Source organism: Mobula hypostoma, chromosome 9, assembly GCF_963921235.1.
Source record: "Mobula hypostoma chromosome 9, sMobHyp1.1, whole genome shotgun sequence".
Taxonomy (NCBI): domain Eukaryota; kingdom Metazoa; phylum Chordata; class Chondrichthyes; order Myliobatiformes; family Myliobatidae; genus Mobula; species Mobula hypostoma.
The window spans coordinates 6,531,599-6,550,954 of record NC_086105.1 but is presented as its reverse complement, the minus strand read 5'-3'; the positions used below and the strand labels follow the sequence as shown (position 1 = coordinate 6,550,954).

Genomic DNA, 19,356 nt, shown 5'->3' with positions numbered 1-19,356 from the left:
TCTGAGGGAAAAAGTCTGGAGCTGGAGTCCTAAAGGCAGTCCTACATTGAGTTCAACACTGACTGGCAACTCACACGATGCTGCTGGTGCCAAACTGTATCACTCCCTGCCGTTCTTTTGGGTTCATCAGATGTGTGGAAAAGGGGAGCTTGCTACGTGGGCAACAGCTTGCTCTCCATATGGTACTGCCCAGGCATGCTTTTCTAGACAGCTAGGATGCAATATCCAGGGCCGACCCAACCGACATTGGCCCATATTTCTGAACTAGGTCTCCCAACAGCATGACAGCTGATCCTAGTCACTCAAACGTCTTGTTCTGCTGTTGAAAGTTGGTGAATTAGGTATAAGCATCTGAATCAGCACTTTGCAACAGATTGCCAGAGTTTAAACCTGTTGAACTGCCACGTAACTACATCCTGCTCTCTTTGTTAATATAGTTTATGGTTCAATTAAGTGTTATAAACAATAGACTGTCAAAGCAGCTTTAAACCCCATTCATCAAAGGTATTAAGTCTACAGCATCTCATGCTGCAGCCTGGAATCTTGCCCAACAGTCACCCCTGAGAGCTGTAATATCACTTTTGTGAAGGTTAAATGGGATTGGTGTTTCTCTGGGAAAATGCTCCATAAATATCAATGTTTTATGGGTACCTTAAGCCTGCACTGGTCTCCGTTGATTTACTAAAGCTTATATACATTAGGCAACCCTCGGGAAACATCGCCTGTGCATGAATCTCTCCTGAATCCAAAGCTGCACTGTAATTACAGCAAGTGAGATCCATAGCACTTAATGAGCTCAGACACGTTGGGTGAATTTCTTGTGGTTGAAAACACAAAGCTTGTTTTAACTTAAGCACACCCTTGATTAGTGCTCTGTTCACTTAAGTATGAAGACATTTAAGGATTCAATCATTTTAAGTTACTGAATGAACATTCTGCAAGCTGTCTAATAGAATGGAATTAATGCTTGGAATGACTCCAGAATCATGCATTGTCTCGAGGGAGGGATTAAATATTTATGATGAGTGTTTGCAGTGAAATTTATGTGGAGGTTCCTACAGCTTCAGTATTCCATTTAATTTATTTCTTTGTTCTTCCACACACTGTTGCCTTACAGTACACAGGATTCTGTCGGCTTTTACTTCATTGATGGGGACAAAATGACACTTCAGTGATCCAAGGACCTAAAAAAAAATTTCATTTGTCAGTGGGAAATGTTACAGGAATTCTATTAAAATGCATTGCACATGCTGGGAAGTAAGAGTCAGACTCAGTCACATAGGTAAAATGAGCTAACTAATCTATCAGGCAACAATCAATTGAAGACATCGTTTTGCTTTGGCAATTGCACCCTTGCAAAGCTCTGTATTCCAGTGGGTCTCAGCAACATGTTCAGCTCTGTCAGCGTGGAAGTCTTTAAGGATTTAATAAAAACTATGCACATACTTCACTTCAGGTGACTCTTTGTTCTCATTCAGCAGCACTGTAGCCATTAAATATTGATGAATGCAGATTACCTGTATATTTTTTAAAGAATGTACAGACTTTTTGTGTTTGCATAACAAAGCAAGCAGATTTAGGCTTTATGCTCCATGCATGGAAATAAAATGGCTTTCTGCATGATGTCTAAAGGTTTATTATTCAAAGCACACCTGTAAATTATTTTACTGTTATTCAGCAAACGTACATGCAAGAAAATATAGGGCAATCTTTTTCTTTGAAGATATTGTTCTCAACATTTCTGTGCATTCATTTTATTCCACCCTAATGATGTGGTGTGATAGCTTTAGCTTGAAAAGAGCCTGATGAGGTTTGTGAACTGAAGAGGTGACAGCTCAGTCAACAGTGAGACTTCACGGGAATCGGTCAGTTCAGAGGGCTGCATTTGCTTTCAGTTTGCTAAGCTTAAAACCAATATAAATGCTGTTAAAGGGTGTACTGTTAGGCTGCTGAAGGGTTAATTGGGGGAGGACGAAGAACCTGAGCTCCACAGTGCAGTATGAGGCATCAGTCAGTGGGTGCTGTCCCGAATCCGGGGTTGGCGGCTATGCACCTCCATCTTCTTCGATCTTGCGACAGCACCGAGTACAGCCTCTCCTCCAGCTTGTTCTCGCTGGCCGCCTTGGCACCGCCCACCGCCGCCCCTGCTGAACCCGAGCCCGAGGCCAAGTCGGCCTCCAGCCACGGCCGCTTCTTCGAGCTTGGCCCTTCCTTAGGCGGAGGCCTTGGGCAGGTCCAGGCACACGGTGCAGCGCCCAAGTTCATCATGTCTCTTTTAACCAGGTGCACAGCATACGATTCGTAGATATGTGGTGAGGCTTTAATCTCTTCCACGGAAGATGGCCGTTGGCTCACAAGGAGCTCATCCGCCCTTTGTCAGGTCTTGTTTTTTTCAGTCCTACTGGGTGTCCTCACACCCTCCTCACCAGACTAAGTCTTGTGGGGGAGCCGGCCCAAGTCGCCGACCACTCGACCACGGCCCCCGCCCCTCGCCAAATATCTTCGAGTGTCCAGCGCCCGACCGAAAACCATGGTCGAGCAGCCGGCGACCAAACCGGAAGTGTTAATTAATTCGTAAATCAGACCATTCAGTTTTAAGAAACAATATTTCTCACATCTAAGGCCAAGCAAACAAAATATGCAAGGGTTCACAATTCTTCTCTTTTCATGTACCTTGCGCATTACACGCTTGGGCAATCATGGCTTTCCACATTGAACATGGTATCTCGCACACTTAGATCTGTTAGTTCTTTCACAGTGTCCATATATTTTCTACTTTGCCTTCCTCTGCCGCATTTCCCAGGCATACGGCCTTGTGATGTTAGGCATTCTATTTCTCCCTTTCTGATGACATGGCCCAGGAATTTAAGTTTTCTCTCATTTAATGTTCTCATTAAAGATCTTTTTGTATGGGCACGTTGGAGTACTGTCTCATTAGTTACCCTAAATCTATATGATATTTTCAGCATTCTTCTAAGAAACCACATTTCTGTTGCTTCTAAGTTTCCTTGGAGTTCTGGTGTTATAGTCCATGTTTCGGAAGCATACAGCAAGATTGACCAGATGTAACATTTTAGTAGCCTAAGCCTTGTTGTCATAGAAATGACAACAAGGCTTAGGGTTAGGGTTATGGTTCACAATTAAACATATTAAATAATTAAATGCTACCATTATTTCATTGCCTTAGACGTCTTAACTAAAGCGTACGAAATGTGTGTTAATTCTGGATCCAATGTGTATGATTGTACATGTAGAAGTTAAAATCCATTTAGTTGGACAATAAGTGACAGAAGAGACAAATGATTTGGGAGGAGCCTGTGAATGTTGAATAAAATCCCATATTACCCCATCCTGGGCACTTATTTCAGGTGGAAGTCAGATTTTCATCAATAGCTATAAACCGTGATTTTCATGCTCCAGTCAGCGGAAGCAATAATCTTGGCCTCGAAATGCTAGTCAGAAAATTGGAATGTTCTTTATCGTCATCTTTGGAAGTAAGTTTGAAGGGGACATGGGTTAGTGTGGCCTCAGGAAGATAAGTAATATTTTAGGTCCAGTGACGTTGGATATTGATAATTTATCTCGCTCCAACAAGTGCCAACTTAACCTAATTTGAACTCACAAGCCTTTGAGATATCTTTGCTTTTCTGTTTTTAGAATTTTGCAAATATCCTAATTTAATCATCTTTAGATGTTGCTTTCAGCTGCCTGGAATACATTCCTGGTCATCATTTGCTATATCTTTCTTTCTTTCTCCCTCTCTCCTTCTTCCCTCTTTCTCTCCCTACCCCCTCCTCCTCTACCCCCTCCGCTCCGCTCCCCATTCCCCCTCCACCTCCCCTTTCCTCCTCTCTGCCTCCTCCCCTCTTCTCCTTCCCCTTCCTCCCCCTCTTCTCCTCCCTTCTCTTCCTCCCCCTCCCCTCCTTCCCTTCCCCTCCCTTCCTCTCTCCTCCTCCCCCCTTCCTCCCCCTCCCCTCCTCTTCCTCTCCTCCTACCTCCTCCCCTCCTGTTGCGTACACTGAGGCATTATGGTACAGTTGGTAGAGCTGTCTCAAGCTCCAGCAGTTTAGATTCAACCCTGACCGCTGGTGCTGTCATATTCTCTCTAACTCTGTAGATTTCCCTGAACTTCTCCAGTTTCTTTCCACATCTGAAGAACATGTGGGTTGATATGAATTGACTACTGTAGACTGTGTAAGTGAGTGGGAGAATCTGAAGGGAGCTGGTGAGAATAACATGGGATTCACGTCGGATTAGTCCACATAGGTGATTGATAGCACATCATCGGTGGGCTGAAAGGCCTGTTTCTCCACTGGACTATGAATCTCTCACTCTCTTCTGTGTACTTTCTCTCTTTATTTTTCTCACTCTCTCATGCACTCTCTTTTCATACAGTATATACTTCGTCTCCTTTCACTCTTTCTCATCTGCACCCTGCCTGGTGTACCCTCTTTTTCTCCCGTACTCCATCTGCATCTCCCGTTTGCAAACACTCTCTCACTCTCAGATTCCCTATCAAATGGCAGGAGGAGAAGATGGCGGTGCAACGCAGCGCGCGCATCCTCTCCGATGAAATTATATCGTATTTGTTAAATAGGGGGCTGTGCACAATTCTAATTTGATGGAGACAGACATGAGAAGCACGGAGCAACATCTGGAGAAACTTCTGAAATGCCCGCTTCACTGCCGCTGCTACTGTGTGATCGAGAATCTCCGGAGGGAAGGCCCCAAATCCTCGGCTTTTCCTGTTGCTGGTGGCCGGGGCTGGGGTCGAAGCGCTCGGCAGAGATGGTGCTCGGTGCTTGGTGTCAGAGGGCTGGTCGGAGGCTGGAAGTTTTCAGACGACTCAGAGTCGGACTGTGATCGGGTGCTTCCAGATGCTGCATCGGCAAGTTTGCAGAACTGGTAGCTCATGGCAGGAAGAGAGTTTTCTTCCTTCTCCCGTCAACGTGAGATGATGGGACTTTTGAGAGACGTTAAACTTTTTTTTACCGTGCCCGTGGCCTGTTCTTCATCAAGTTACGGTATTGCTTGCACTGTTGTAACTATATGTTATAATTATGTGGTTTTTGTCAGTTTTTCAGTCTCGGTCTGTCTTGTGTTTCTGTGATATCACACCGGAGGAACATTGTATTATTTCTTAATGCATGCATTACTAAATGACAATAAAAGAGGACTGCATGTCCTCATAATCATAATCTAATCTAAATGTATTTTGTCTTCATATACACCATCCCTAACTTCATTCTCTTTATGCACTCTTTCTCTCTCTCTCTCTCTCATTCACACACACACTCACACACTTCCTTTCTCACTCTCACTGTCCTGTGTTTCACTCTTTCTTGGTTTAGCGACTTGTTTATTCTTCAGCCTTCAGCCTTTGTGCTTGGCTTAAGAGTTACAAGTGAAGAAAGGAAGGGACAGAGTAACAATGAGATCGGGCAGGAGAGAGCGAGGGGAGAGAGTGGGGAGACGCGATAGGGGAGATGGGTTTTGTTAGAGGAAAGGATTAGATGCAAGTCCTTTGGTGAGTAGGAACTTAGCATTGGGTTGTTTGGTATCCCAGTCATATGGGTTGGTGAGGGGCAATTATCCAAAGTTATCTAGGCTGTTTCCTTAATACCCCTCCCTCTGGACGTGTTCTCCTTCTCTTCCTCCACAGTTGCTCACTCTGCAGCTGCTATCCATACTTGAATTTTCTTGATGATAAACTTGCACAGCATACAGGAAAGTACCTCGAATACTGAGACACATAGAGCCCCCTTCACAATAGCCCCTGTGGCAAATACTGAGACACACACAGAAGCCCCTTCAGAATAGCCCCTGCGGTGGACATTGAGACACACAGAACCCCCTTCAGAATAGCCTCTGTGTTGGAATTAATATTTGAGCACATTAATGGTGTGCGTTAACACTTTCCACAATATGTTCCATGGCAGTTGTGTTGTACTCTCTGCTTTCCATAACACCATAAGATGTAGGTGCAGAATTAGGCCATTCAGCCCATCAAGTCTACTCTGCCATTTCATCATGGCTGATTCATTTTCCCTCTCAGCTCCAATCTGCTACCTTTGCACTGTATCCCTTCATGCCCTGACTAATCATGTATCTAACAATCTCTGCATTAAATATACCCAATGACTTGGCCTCTACAGCTGCCTATGGCAATGAATTCCACAGATTCACCAGTCTCTGGCTAAAGAAATTCTTTCTCTGCTCTGTTCCAAATGGATGTTCCTCTATTCTGAGGTTGTGCCCTCTGGTCTTAGGCTCCCCCACCACAGGAAACATCCTCACCACATCCACTCTATCAAGGCCCTTTACCATTTGATAGGTTTCAATGAGGACCCCCACCCCCCTGCATTCTTCTGAAGTCCAGTAACTACAGGCCCAGGGCCATCAAACACTCCACATATGACAAGCCTTTCAATCCCAAAATTATTTTTGTAAACCTCCTTTGAAGCCTCTCCAATGTCAGCCACCCTTTGGTTCATTCTGATGGCTCCAGTGAGAATGATACAGCAGATTAGTATACAAATTAATTATAATGTTAAATTATAGTGTTCATGGTCATAGAGCAGCTGGGCATCGATGGAGTGAATGAATTTCTATCGAATATTGAGAGGCCCGGGTAGAGTGGATGTGGAGAAGATGTTTCCTGTTGTGGGGATTCTAGGACCAGAGGGAACAGCTTCAGAATAGAAGGATGTCGCTTTCGAACAGAGATGAGGAAGAATTTCTTTAGCCAGAGGGTGGTGAAGCTGTGAAATTCATTGACACAGACACCTGTGGAGGCTAAGTCATTGGATATATTTAGACCATAAGACCATAAGACAAAGGAGCAGAAGTCGGCCATTCGGCCCATCCAGTCTGCTCCATCATTTTATCATGAGCTGATCCATTCTCCCATTTAGTCCCACTCCTCCGCCTTCTTACCATAACCTTTGATGCCCTGGCGACTCAAATACCTATCAATCTCTGCCTTAAATACACCCAATGACTTGACCTCCACTGCCACCCATGGCAACTAATTCCATAGATTCACCACCCTCTGGCTAAAAAAATTTCTTTGCATCTCTGTTCTGAATGGGCGCCCTTCAATCCTTAAGTCATGCCCTCTCGTGCTAGACTCCCCCATCATGGGGGAAACAACTTTGCCACATCCACTCTGTCCATGCCTTTCAACATTCGAAATGTTTCTATGAGGTCTCCCCTCATTCTTCTAAACTCCAAGGAATACAGTCCAAGAGTGGATAAACGTTCTTCATATGTTAACCCTCTCATTCCCGGAATCATTCTAATGAATCTTCTCTGAACCCTCTCCAACGTCAGCACATCCTTTCTTAAATAAGGAGACCAAAACTGCCCACAGTACTCCAAGTGAGGTCTCACCAGCGCCTTATAGAGCCTCAGCATCACATCCCTGCTCCTATACTCTATTTCTCTAGAAATGAATGCCAACATTGCATTCGCCTTCTTCACCACCGACTCAACCTGGAGGTTAACCTTAAGGGTATCCCGTACGAGGACTCCCAAGTCCCGTTGCATCTCAGAATTTGAATTCTTTCCCCATTTCAATAACAGTTTGCCCGTTTATTTCTTCTGCCAAAGTGCATAACCATACACTTTCCAACATTGCATTTCATTTGCCACTTCTTTGCCCATTCTTCCAATCTATCCAAGTCTCTCTGCAGACTCTCCGTTTCCTCAGCACTACCGGCCCCTCCACCTATCTTCGTATCGTCAGCAAACTTAGCCACAAAGCCATCTATTCCATAATCCAAATCGTTGATGTACAATGTAAAAAGAAGTGGCCCCAACATGGACCCCTGTGGAACACCACCGGTAACCGGCAGCCAACCAGAATAGGATCCGTTTATTCCCACTCTCTGTTTCCTGCCAATCAGCCAACGGTCTATCCACGTATGTAACTTCCCCGTAATTCCATGGGCTCTTATCTTGTTAAGTAGCCTCATGTGTGGCACCTTGTCAAAGGCTTTCTGAAAATCCAAATATACAACATCCACTGCATCTCCCTTGTCTAGCTTACTTGTAATTTCCTCAAAAAATTGTAATAGGTTTGTCAGGCAGGAATTTCCTTTAAGGAATCCATGCTGAGTTCTGCCTATCTTGTCATATGCCTCCAGGTACTCCGTAACCTCATCCTTGACAATCAACTCCAACAACTTCCCAACCACCGATGTCAAGCTAACAGGTCTATAATTTCCTTTTTGCTTCCTTGCCCCCTTCTTAACTAGCGGAGTGACATTTGCAATCTTCCAGTCCTCCAGATCCATGCCAGAATGTATCAACTTTTGAAAGATCATCGCTAATGCCTCCACAATCTCCACAGCTACTTCCTTCATAACACAAGGGCGCATTCCATCTGGTCCGAGAGATAAATCTACCTTTAGACTATTCAGCTTCCTGAGTACTTTCTCTGTCGTAATTGGGACTGCACACACTTCTCTTCCCTGCCACCCATGAGTGTCCGGTATACTGTTGATGTCTTCCTCAGTGAAGACTGATGCAAAATACTCGTTCAGTTCCTCCGCCATCTCCTTATCTCCCATTACAATTTCTCCAGCATCATTTTCTATCAGTCCTATATCTACCCTCACCTGTCTTTTACTCCTTATATACTTGAAAAAGCTTTTGGTATCCTCTTTGATATTATTTGCTAGCTTCCTTTCATAGTTAATTTTTTCCCTCTTAATGACCTTCTTAGTTTCCTTTATCCTTTTTTTAATACTGAAGTTAATAGATACTCAGTTAGTAAGGACATCAAAGGTGACAGGTAGAAGGCAGAACAATGAAATTGAGAAGAATAACAAATCGACCATGATGGAATGGCAGAGTAGACTCAATGGGAAAATTGGGCTAATTCTGATCCTATATCTTATAGTATTGTGGCAAATGTTACCAGGCAAAGGCGGGAGAATGGGGTTGAGAGGGAAAATAAATCAGCCATGATTGAACTCGCTGGGACAAGTGGCCTAATTCTGCTCCTAAGTCTTTTGGCTGTCTCAGAGTTCAGAGTACTGTAAATTGGCATGAGTGTAGTCAGAGATACCCTTTTACCAAGGAGTAAACTGAATACCAGTAAGTGTATGGGAGCAGCAAGTTTATGCCTACAGGTTTCCTCTGCCATCTGAAGGTAGAGCATTTCTATGAAATGGTTCGTAAGCCGAAATGTCGTAAAGCGAAGAAGCAATTACCATTTATTTATATAGGAAAATTTTGTGAGCGTTTGCAGACCCAAAAATAACCTACCAAGTCATGCCAAATAACACACAAAACCAAAAATAACAGTAACTATAGTAAAAACAGGAATAATATGATAAATACACTGCCTATATAAAGTAGAAATACTTTTCCACAATCATTGTCGGCACTGTTCTCCAAAGCAAAAATCTCACGCAAGCGCTCTCGGCAGAAAATCTCACGCAAGCACTGTTGGCAAAAACACTCTCTCCAGTAACCTTTAAGCTATGAAGCTGCCAAATCATACCAAATAACACATAAAAATACACAGCCGATATAAAGTAGAAATAATGTATGTACAGTGTAGTATCACTTACCGGACTTGGGGAAAGCGCAGAGCACACTGATGATGGTGTGTTAGACTTGTCGGAGTTTGGGTGGTGCAGTGGCTCCCACCCTCCAGCTGCTGACCGATACATTGCTGCGAAGCACGCAGGGGTCCAGCGGTAGCCGGAAGGCACACAGCACACCTTTAAGAAAAAAGCCGAAATAAACATGCTAATTAATTACGTGTCGGGCGGCACCTAATTAATTAGCATGTTTATTTTGGCTTTTTTCTTAAAGATGTGCTGGGTGCCTCCCGGCTACTGCTGCATTCTCCTCAAATCGGTATCTGCCCGTGGCCTGAGGGTTGCGGTGATGGGACACCGGAGTGTCATCTCATCGTCGTCTGTTTCCATTAGAGCAGGCGGCTCATCTTCTTTTATGATTGCCCGCCTCGATGTCGAAGGTCGAGGTTCGTCGCCTGCTGTGGCTGATGTGGAAGGCTTGCTTGACTGCGAGCCTCGTGCATTTTTCTATCATACAGTTCTTTGTAAGCACTCAAACCATCTTGCAAATATCCCCTAAACCTACGTACCCTTTCAAAATTAAAATTGTACTTCATCATTGCAGCGAAAATCTCATGCAGTTGCTTCACGTTCTTTTCGCTACTGCATTCGGTTTCGATTGTTATCCTTTCCTCTTCCAATTGCATCAGCTCTTCATCAATCAGTTCTTGGTCATGGGATGCCAAAACCTCTTCAACATCATCTTCGTCAGCTTCCACAAGCCAAACTCACGTTGTCCTTACTTCGTTCACCATGATCAAAACGCTTAATTATGTCTAGTTTTACGCTAAGTGTAACACCCTTATGAGCTCTTTCAGGCTTTTCCAATACCTCAGAACTCATCTTGCAAACGACTGCTCACAATGCTGTTCCGAATCCGGGGGATAACGGCTGCTCAGGGCGTGCGCTGCCTTTTATCGTGCGCTGATTTTTTTTGTAACAGTGAAAACACCTTCTGTTAGCGAAAACAGGGCACTAATGTAGGTCTTTCGTAACAGTGAGGTTTTGTGAAGCGAACGTTCGAAAAGCGGGGAACACCTGTACTCCTTGTCACTCCCTCTCGGCTTAAACAAAGATGAAGAACTCTAGAAAGCCTTATGCAGTCACAGGAAGTATTGATAGAAATCAACCAGCAAATTAACTGCAATTAGTTGATGTTTCCCTTAAGCATCATTGCTAAGGCAACGTTGTTTCTGTTGCAGAAAAATGTTCTCTGGTTTGGCATTGGTGCCCAGACAACAGGCGCAATGGAAATGAATTTTGCAGTTAATGAGCCTAATGTTTTTTTAATGAAGACGAACTTGATTATATGGTGCCAAATTTCTAACCACACTTTTTCTGATCATGGCTCCCTCAGGAAACAGGTTGATTAGTGTGCAACGGCAGCATTTCTTCTGCAATGCAGTGGTTTGGACTGTGTGTGTGTGTGTGTGTGTGTGTGTGTGTGTGTGTGTACATATATAGTACCATTTTAATAGATTAATGTGGTGAATCAAATCTGCTTTATCCTTTACGTAGTACCAGAACATGCCACAACTTTAGAAACCAGTTTATCTACTGGACAGAGCTCTCAATTTGCACACTTTAGATTTGTTGTTCAATATCCACTGTGATTTGTTTGCAGAACATGTGCTTCTTGAATGGCAGCCACCTTTTGCCAAGTTTGATGGGCTTAATCCTCTCAGCTAACAACTGCTAATGCTGCATGAGTTGCCACAGGCTAGATGCCCAGTTAGCCAAAGGGGACTTGCAATGTGATGATTCGATGAAAAGTTGGTATGTTAGAGATCCTACTTCACAGAGTCATAGTGCTGTACAGTGTAGAAATAGGCCCTTTGGTACACCTCATCCATGCCGACCAAGGTGCCCAACCAAGCTGTGGTGCAGTTCACAGTTTTAATGCATGCTATGTTTTCATAACCATCCCAAAATAAACTGACACTTCCATATTGTCCATTAGTAATCTGAATCATATTCAGATGCTCCAAAAATTTGACATGTTTGTGTATTATTGCCACTGATCCATGCAGAGCAGTCTCAATGGGCTGAATGGTCTAACTTTGCTCCTTTGTCTTATGGTGTTACGCAGGAGTTAAGTCAGTGTGTCGTGTTGTACTGCAACTTTGCAACATGTGTCACCTGAAAGATGCTGGAAATATGGTTTGGAGGAACTGGCAGGGGCGAATAGCCAACTTGAAAGAGAAAAGTTCAATGTTCAAAGTACATTTGTTATCAAAGTATGTATACATTATATAAGCTCGAGTCTCCTAAAAGGCAACCACGAAACAAAGAAACCCAAAAGAACCCAAAAGACTGTCACACACAATGTGCAGAAAAAAAATCATGCAAACAATAAATGCAAGCAAATAGCATTCTGAACTGAAGTCCACAGAGGGCCCGTCCCCAGACCTTTTGTTCAGTGAGCTGAGCCAGCCCATTCCTTGCCTGGGGCCCCGGCATTATGACCTTTTCAATCTGGCCTGGCTCCTAAATCGTCATCCAAATGATAAGCTCAGTTACTTTGGTATGCTCTGACTCTGGGGCCTGGACTCTACTGCCATGTTTCGGCCTGTACCCAAACTTTCTGATTCGGCCCGGCACTAAATCATCGTCCAAACACTGGGTTCAGTCAACGTCAGGAGAAGTTGAGAATGTGTGAGTAGGACTCCCTGCTAATTGTTAAAACAACCTGTTCACCATTTGAAGTTCTCTTGGTGTTATCCTAACCTTAATGGCCACCTTTGTATGTTGCAGCATAGATGTCTGCGTGGAGCCTGAGTAAGCAAACACCAAGTGTCATGATGTACTGATGTTCTGCCTGTCCCTGCTGTTGGAAAGGAAGGCTCCAGCCTCACTGCCTTCGACTGCTCCATTTAGATGGACCACGCTGCACTATTTGGTTCTGCAGAAAAATGCTTTTGATCACAAGTCAAAAACAAGTGTGACCACTTGTGGGAAATGGAGACAGTGAATCCTTTTGGATGGGTGGTATGGTAGCATAGTGGTTAGCATATCGTTATATAGCGCTAGCAATCACTGTTTGGGTTTCATTCCCTACATCTACCTACGTTCTCCCCGTGACTGCATGGGTTTCCTCTGGGTGCCCCGGTTTCCTCCCACACTCTAAAGACGTATGGATTAGGTTTAGTGAGTTACAGGCATGCAATGTTGACACCGGAACGTAGCAATACTTGTGGGCCACTCAGCACAATCCTCACTGATCTGATTTGACATAAACAATGTATTTCACTGTATGTTTTGATGCTTCGATGTACATGTGATAAAAATAGCTAATCTTTAATCTTTAATCCAAGTAGTCAGTCAAAGTAATTTGGTGGGAATCCTCCTGATCACAACTCTCAAACAAATACTAAGACATTGCTTGTCTGATGTTGAGAAGGATGCTTCCTGTCAGTTCCCTTATGCGCAGCCAAAGGCTTGCTCTCACTGCATGCTACCCTTGAGATGGCTGCCGTGTGGATGAAATGTCATCTATCTTCTTGTTGACCATTCCTTTGCCAAGAAGGCCTTTGTCAAGGTTCATCTAGAGTTGGTACACAAAATAAGTTACACACAGTTGACTGTACTCTTTTCCATAGATGCTGCCTGGCCTACTGAGTTCCTCCAGCATTTTGTGTGTGTTGCTTGGATTTCCAGCATCTGCAGATTTTCTCTTGTTTGTGACATAAAATAAGTTTCTGTGTGTTCCATAAACCCCATTTTGAGGCAAATAATGGCTGCTGTAATAAGATTACTAACTCAGTGAAAGGTACAATTTGCCTCCAGTTTGTGGGTCTTCCTGTGACCGAATGAAAATGCTGCACAAGGTGTAAGATCATATAATAAGGGACACGTTGATGTTGGTGCATCCACTTGCAAAGGGTCTGTAAGGGAATACCGCTGTGTAGGGAAATCTTGAACTGGACATTGATAAACTGGGATCCGTGTAAACTTGGACACACCTGAAACTTTTCATTGAAGATGTATGTAGCAATGAAACGTCACTGACACATTGACATAGTGAAAATATTGGAGGTATGTTTGCTCTAGGGTTAGTGCAATGACCCATATTGTATAATAGTGTGTTTTGTGAATAGTATATTCTTCGAGGGAAAAACAAATTGTGTCAAGTATGTGTGTTGAAAAACTTGGCCAGGCCTTGAAGTTTGGAGCGGACCTAATAAGGTGCAGTGGATTGCCCAGAATTAAAGGCATTTGACTCACCAGTGAATTAAGACCTGGAAACTTCACCATTGGTTCTTATATCCTCAGTGGCAGAGATAAGGCCTCTTGCATTGGGAGTGAAGATGAGATCGGGCTGAGGGGTAAGAGCAATGCCAACAACCCTTGTTCCATCTGACGGCCTTAGTTAATGTCTGCTGTCTTTCGGAAATGAGAAGTATCTGTTCCCATTTCCTATATCACGCAGCAGTTTTTCTTGGCAACCACCACCTGAAGAACTTCTGCCATGTAAGAGATAGGCTTTATCTTCTTGTGCATTTTGGAGTTGTAGTATGTGGTGCCCAGGCTAGGAATTCACAGTACACATTATTATTGCTAATGATAGAGATCTAGAAGATTATAAGGGTAGCAGGAAGGAGTTTAAGAATGAAATTAGGAGATCCAGAAGGGGCAGTGAGAAGGCCTTGGCAAGCAAGGTTAAGGAAAACCCCAAGGCATTCTACAAGTTTGTGAAGAGCAAGAGGATAAGATGTGAGAGAATAGGACCAATCAAGTGTGACAGTGGAAAAGTGTGTATGGAACCGGAGGAGATGGCAGAGATACTTAATGAATACTTTGCTTCAGTATTGACTTCACAAAAGGACCTTGGCAATTGTAGGGATGAGTTACAGTGGTTTGAAAAGCTTGAGCATATAGACATTAAGAAAGAGGATGTGCTGGAGCTTTTGGAAAGCATCAAGTTGGATAAGTCACCGGGACCGGATGAGATATACTCCAGGTTACTGTGGGAGGCGAGGGAAGAGATTGCTGAGCCTCTGGCAATGATCTTTGCATCATCAATGGGGATGAGAGAGGTTCCAGAGAATTGCAGGATTCCAGATGTTGTTCCCTTATTCAAGAAAGGGAGTAGAGATAGCCCTGGAAATTATAGACGAGTGAGTCTTATTTAAGTGGTTGGTAAGTTGATGTAGAAGATCCTGAGAGACAGGATATATGAATATTTGGAGAGGCATAATATGATTAGGATAAGTCAGCATGGGTTTGTCAAAGGCAGGTTGATCTTTACAAACCTGATTGAATTTTTTGAGGATGTGACTAAACACGTTGATGAAAGTAGAGCAGTAGATGTAGTGTATATGGATTTCAGCAAGGGATTTGATAAGGTACCCCATGCAAGGCTTATTGAGAAAGTAATGAGGCGTGGGATCCAAGGGGACATTGCTTTGTGGATCCAGATTTGGCTTGCCCACAGAAGGCAAAGTGTGGTTGTAGACGGGTCATGTTCTGCATGGAAGCCGGTGACCAGTGGTGTGCCTCAGTGATCCGTTCTGGGATCCCTACTCTTTCTGAATTTTATAAATGACCTGGATGAGGAAGTGGAGGGATGGGTTAGTAAATTTGCTGATGACGCAAAGGTTGGGGGTGTTGTGGATAGTGTGGAGGGCTGTCAGATGTTACAGCGGGACATTGATAGGATGCAAAACTGGACTGAGAAGCGACAGATGGAGTTCAACCCAGATAAGTGTGAGGTGGTTCATGTTGGTAGATCAAATATGATGGCAGAATATAGTATTAATGGTAAGACTGTTGGCAGTGTGGAGGATCAGAGGGATCTTGGAGTCCGAGTCCATAGGACACTCAAAGCTGCTGCACAGGTTGATCCTGTGGTTAAGAAGGCATACGGTGTTTTGGCCTTCATCAACCTTGGGATTGAGTTCAAGAGCCGTGAGGTAATGTTACAGCTATTTTCGGACCCTGGTCAGACCCCACTTGGAGTACTGTGCTTAGTTCTGGCAACCTCGTTACAGGAAGGATGTGGAAACTATAGAAAGGGTGCAGAGGAGATTTACAAGGATGTTGCCTGGATTGGGGAGCATGCCTTATGAGAATAGGTTGAGTGAAATTGGCTTGTTCTCCTTGGAGCGCATTGGATGAGACGTGACCTGATAGACGTGCCTAACATGATGAGAGGCATTGATCGTGTAGATAGTCAGAGGCTTTTCCTCAGAGCTGGAATGGCTAACATGAGAGGGCACAGTTTTAAGGTGCTTGGAAGTAGGTACAGAGGAGATGTCAGCAGTAAGTTTTTTACACAGACAGTGGTGAGTGCGTGGAATGGGCTTCTGGCAACGGTGGTGGAGGCGGATACAATAGGGTCTTTTAAGATACTCCTGGATAGGTACATGGAGCTTGGAAAAATAGAGAGCTATGGGTAATCCGAGGTAATTTCTAAGGTACGTACATGTTTGTCATAGCATTGTGAGCCGAAGGAATGTATTGTGCTGTAGATTTTCTATGTTTTTTTATGTTTCTATTGCTTATTGTGTGCACAAATTTTACAGAACTGTTGGCCTTATTTTACCATTCTCCACGTGTTTCCTAGCCCAATAAATATGAAGGAATCAAGGCCATTCTGCTTAGAAATTGTGAAAAATTGAAATAAATAACTGGGTTGTTGTTGTTCCTCTCCACACCTTGTGGTGCATTGGGCGGCAATTGCTGTTTCTTCAGCATTTGTCTGTTTTTTACGAGGCCGAGTTGCTAGCTCAACACCACCCAGCATGAGTGGAAAGTGTACAAGGAGCTGGCTAGATTCGGACCCGGGACTACTCACCTCGAAGTTTGGCGTGAATGCCACTACATCACCGGCTGGCTAAATAACTGGGAATTGCTGATAAATTTGACACATGTTCTGAAGGGCAAGTGAGAGTTTCTCACTCTTTTTTCTCCCCTCAGGTCGGTCCTGATCACTCTGACAAGTGTCGTTGTGGTTGTCATCACCACTGACTGGATCAGCTGGGACAAGTTGAACCGAGGATTTCTGCCAAGTGATGAGGTCTCCCGCGCATTTTTGGCCTCATTTATCCTTGTTTTTGACCTCCTCATCATCATGCAGGTACTGACAAATTTTTTGTTAACCCTTTAAAAGTTCGAGTTCGTTTTCTGCAGATGGCTTAATGGTCAACTAAAGTGAAAGTTCTAAAATTAGACCATTAAGTTAGACTGCATTATTGTATTGTGCTGATGAGATTACCATCTATGTAAATGAATAGTTCTCTGAGACATTATTCTGTTGCCTCATTTTTATCAGTGTCTGAAAACTTAGGAATTTGGTCTGTAGTTTATGAAGAAGGTACAGGAGAAAGATATTTTCACATTTTCTTAAAAATATCAAGAATTTTAATGCTACTGCATGGATTTAAAAGGAGATTTGTTGCTGAATTTTAATGATCCACTGCTTATATTGACCACTATTCAAAATTGCTAAACATAGATGTTATTTTTAAAGATATATGGACTAAAAATTTGTAATGAAATTTTATAAAATAATCCTCAAATGGGTATTAATTATATTCATCAACATTGCAAAATTATTGGTGACAATATTATTTATAAAACTTACAGATTTCTATTGTAAAACTCAGAATTGTGTATTGAGTTTTCGTATAACACATTGGTTCTACTGTGATCAGAGAGGTGATTACCTAAATACTCATTCATGATCAGTAACTCTAAATCGACAAACTGTAGCAACTGTATATTCTACTAAAATTCAATTCCATTGAGGTGGGTAAAATGAACTTCAGAGACAATATATTGCAACTTTTGTATCAATAACCATGAATGAACTTATGGGTGGATATATTTTAGAAAATAATTTCCAGTTATTATTTTGTAAGTGAGATCGTGTTGGTGATGAGGGATATCCTTTGAATACCCAAGGGTCACTGGTATTCTCAGTGTTGATAAATGATGGGTCTTTTTGGGAGTAGCAGAGCATGAGCTATCAATTGACTATAAACCTTGAAGTATAAAGATTATCATAACCCAAGCTCTGGATTCCTCCCTGAACATCTTCGGCTCTTCTTCCTGAAGATACTTTCTACAATCTGCCTCTTTGACCAAGCTTTGGATGTCTTCCTATCTTTACATAACCATGAACCTTCATGGGACGTTGAACTGCAGTAAGGAACTATATAAAATTAAGTTTCTATAGTTAACTTGTATCCAAAAACTGGCAGAGTAACAGTTCAGATACAAATTCACTAGCACATATGGTTTACAAAACCTTGAAACTGGTTGAAAACAACTGCAAATGTTGGAAAGCTAAAATAAACACAAAAGCTGCTGGAAATACCTAAGACTGATGAGGTTCTGATGAATGATCTTTGATCTGAAACATTGCTTCTCTTCCCACACACAAGCCCCTATCTGCTCAATGTTTTTACTTAAGACTGCAGTTCATGTGTAGACAAAACTTTTTTTAACATTAAGCTATAAAGACCGCATGACAGTACTGTGAATACAAGGAATGCAAGTGGTGGTGGTGGGGCGGGGGGGAGAGATTTCCTAGTTTCTTGGTCAATATTTGTTTATTTATTTACTAACATACAGTATGGAATAGGCCCTTCTGTCCCCTTGAGCTGCACCACTCAGCAATCTCCCACTTTAATCCTAGCCTAATCACAGGGCAATTTACAATGACCAACTAACCTACCAACCAGTATGTCTTTGGACTCTGAAAGGAAACTGGAGGAAACTTTGTAAGGCACCCGGAAAAAATCCAAGCAGTCACGGAGAGAACGTACAAACTCCTTACAGACAGTTGCAGGAATTGAACCCGGGTCATTGGTACTGTAAAGCAATGTGCTAACCACTACGCTACTGTGCTGCCCCACAATATCTTAGATTGTATCAATGAGCTTCAAACTAATAAATGGGTCTTGCTTTTTCATTTGACTGCATATGAAGTCTTAGTTTGCATAGGTTTACTCCTGTAATTGTCTACTATAATAGCAGCTGCACATCAGAAACAATGAATCAGTTGTAAATTGCTTTTGAACATCCCTTCTATGTAAATGTGAGTTAATTCTTTTAAAGTCCCAGAGATTGTCTTTACGACATTAGCCATGAATTACAAGTTAAATTAATCAAAATCCCCATCTTTGCACATAAAATGTTTAACCTGTGTGACAAAGATCTCCCTCTTTATATTTATATTTCACGTTCCTTCCACTACTCTTTCTTCTGCATTTCAGCAGATCTCATTGATTCCACTATAACTTCCCACTCATAAACTGAGATGGTGCTCCGTTTTGCCACCACAGATATGCACACAATGTAAAGAGTTAAGACTTGCCATCACAAACTCAATAATATCTGGTTAGGTGCTACCCACCTTTCCTCATTCTGTTATCCATACAAGTATCATGAGAAGATAACTTTTCTTTCTAAAATACATCGGAGTTGGACTATTATTAGAACAAACCATTGATATCAATGTTACAGCTATCTGATATTTAGAAAATTTACCAACTCTGATAAATTTTACAGATTCACCTAGATTTGTAGGACTATATTTGCAACCTTTTTTAAAACACTGTGAAATGTTGTTGAAAATATTAAAACACAGGAAGTTTTCCCTTCCCCAGATGTCCCAAAACACAGTAGAGCAAGAATATGTGTCAAGAATTCAAGGCAAGACTTACTTTTCACCAGCCTGAAGACTAATCTGTTTAAATTTATTTTACTTGTTTTCCCTCATGCATCACTGAGTGGATGTCCATGGTCTTCTGTAGCC

The 19,356-nt window shown here is 42.7% G+C and overlaps 1 protein-coding gene across 3 annotated transcripts in view; it reads left to right on the top strand.

The window, feature by feature from the left end:
• The window catches only part of tmem117 (transmembrane protein 117), a 461,344-nt gene that overhangs the window by 357,538 nt on the left and 84,450 nt on the right, over nt 1–19,356 (top strand). For all 3 annotated transcript variants that reach the window (XM_063057677.1, XM_063057674.1, XM_063057675.1), the window contains exon 6: nt 16,512–16,671. In XM_063057677.1, the coding sequence (XP_062913747.1) occupies nt 16,512–16,671 (160 nt within the window). The remainder of the gene's footprint in view (nt 1–16,511; nt 16,672–19,356) is intronic.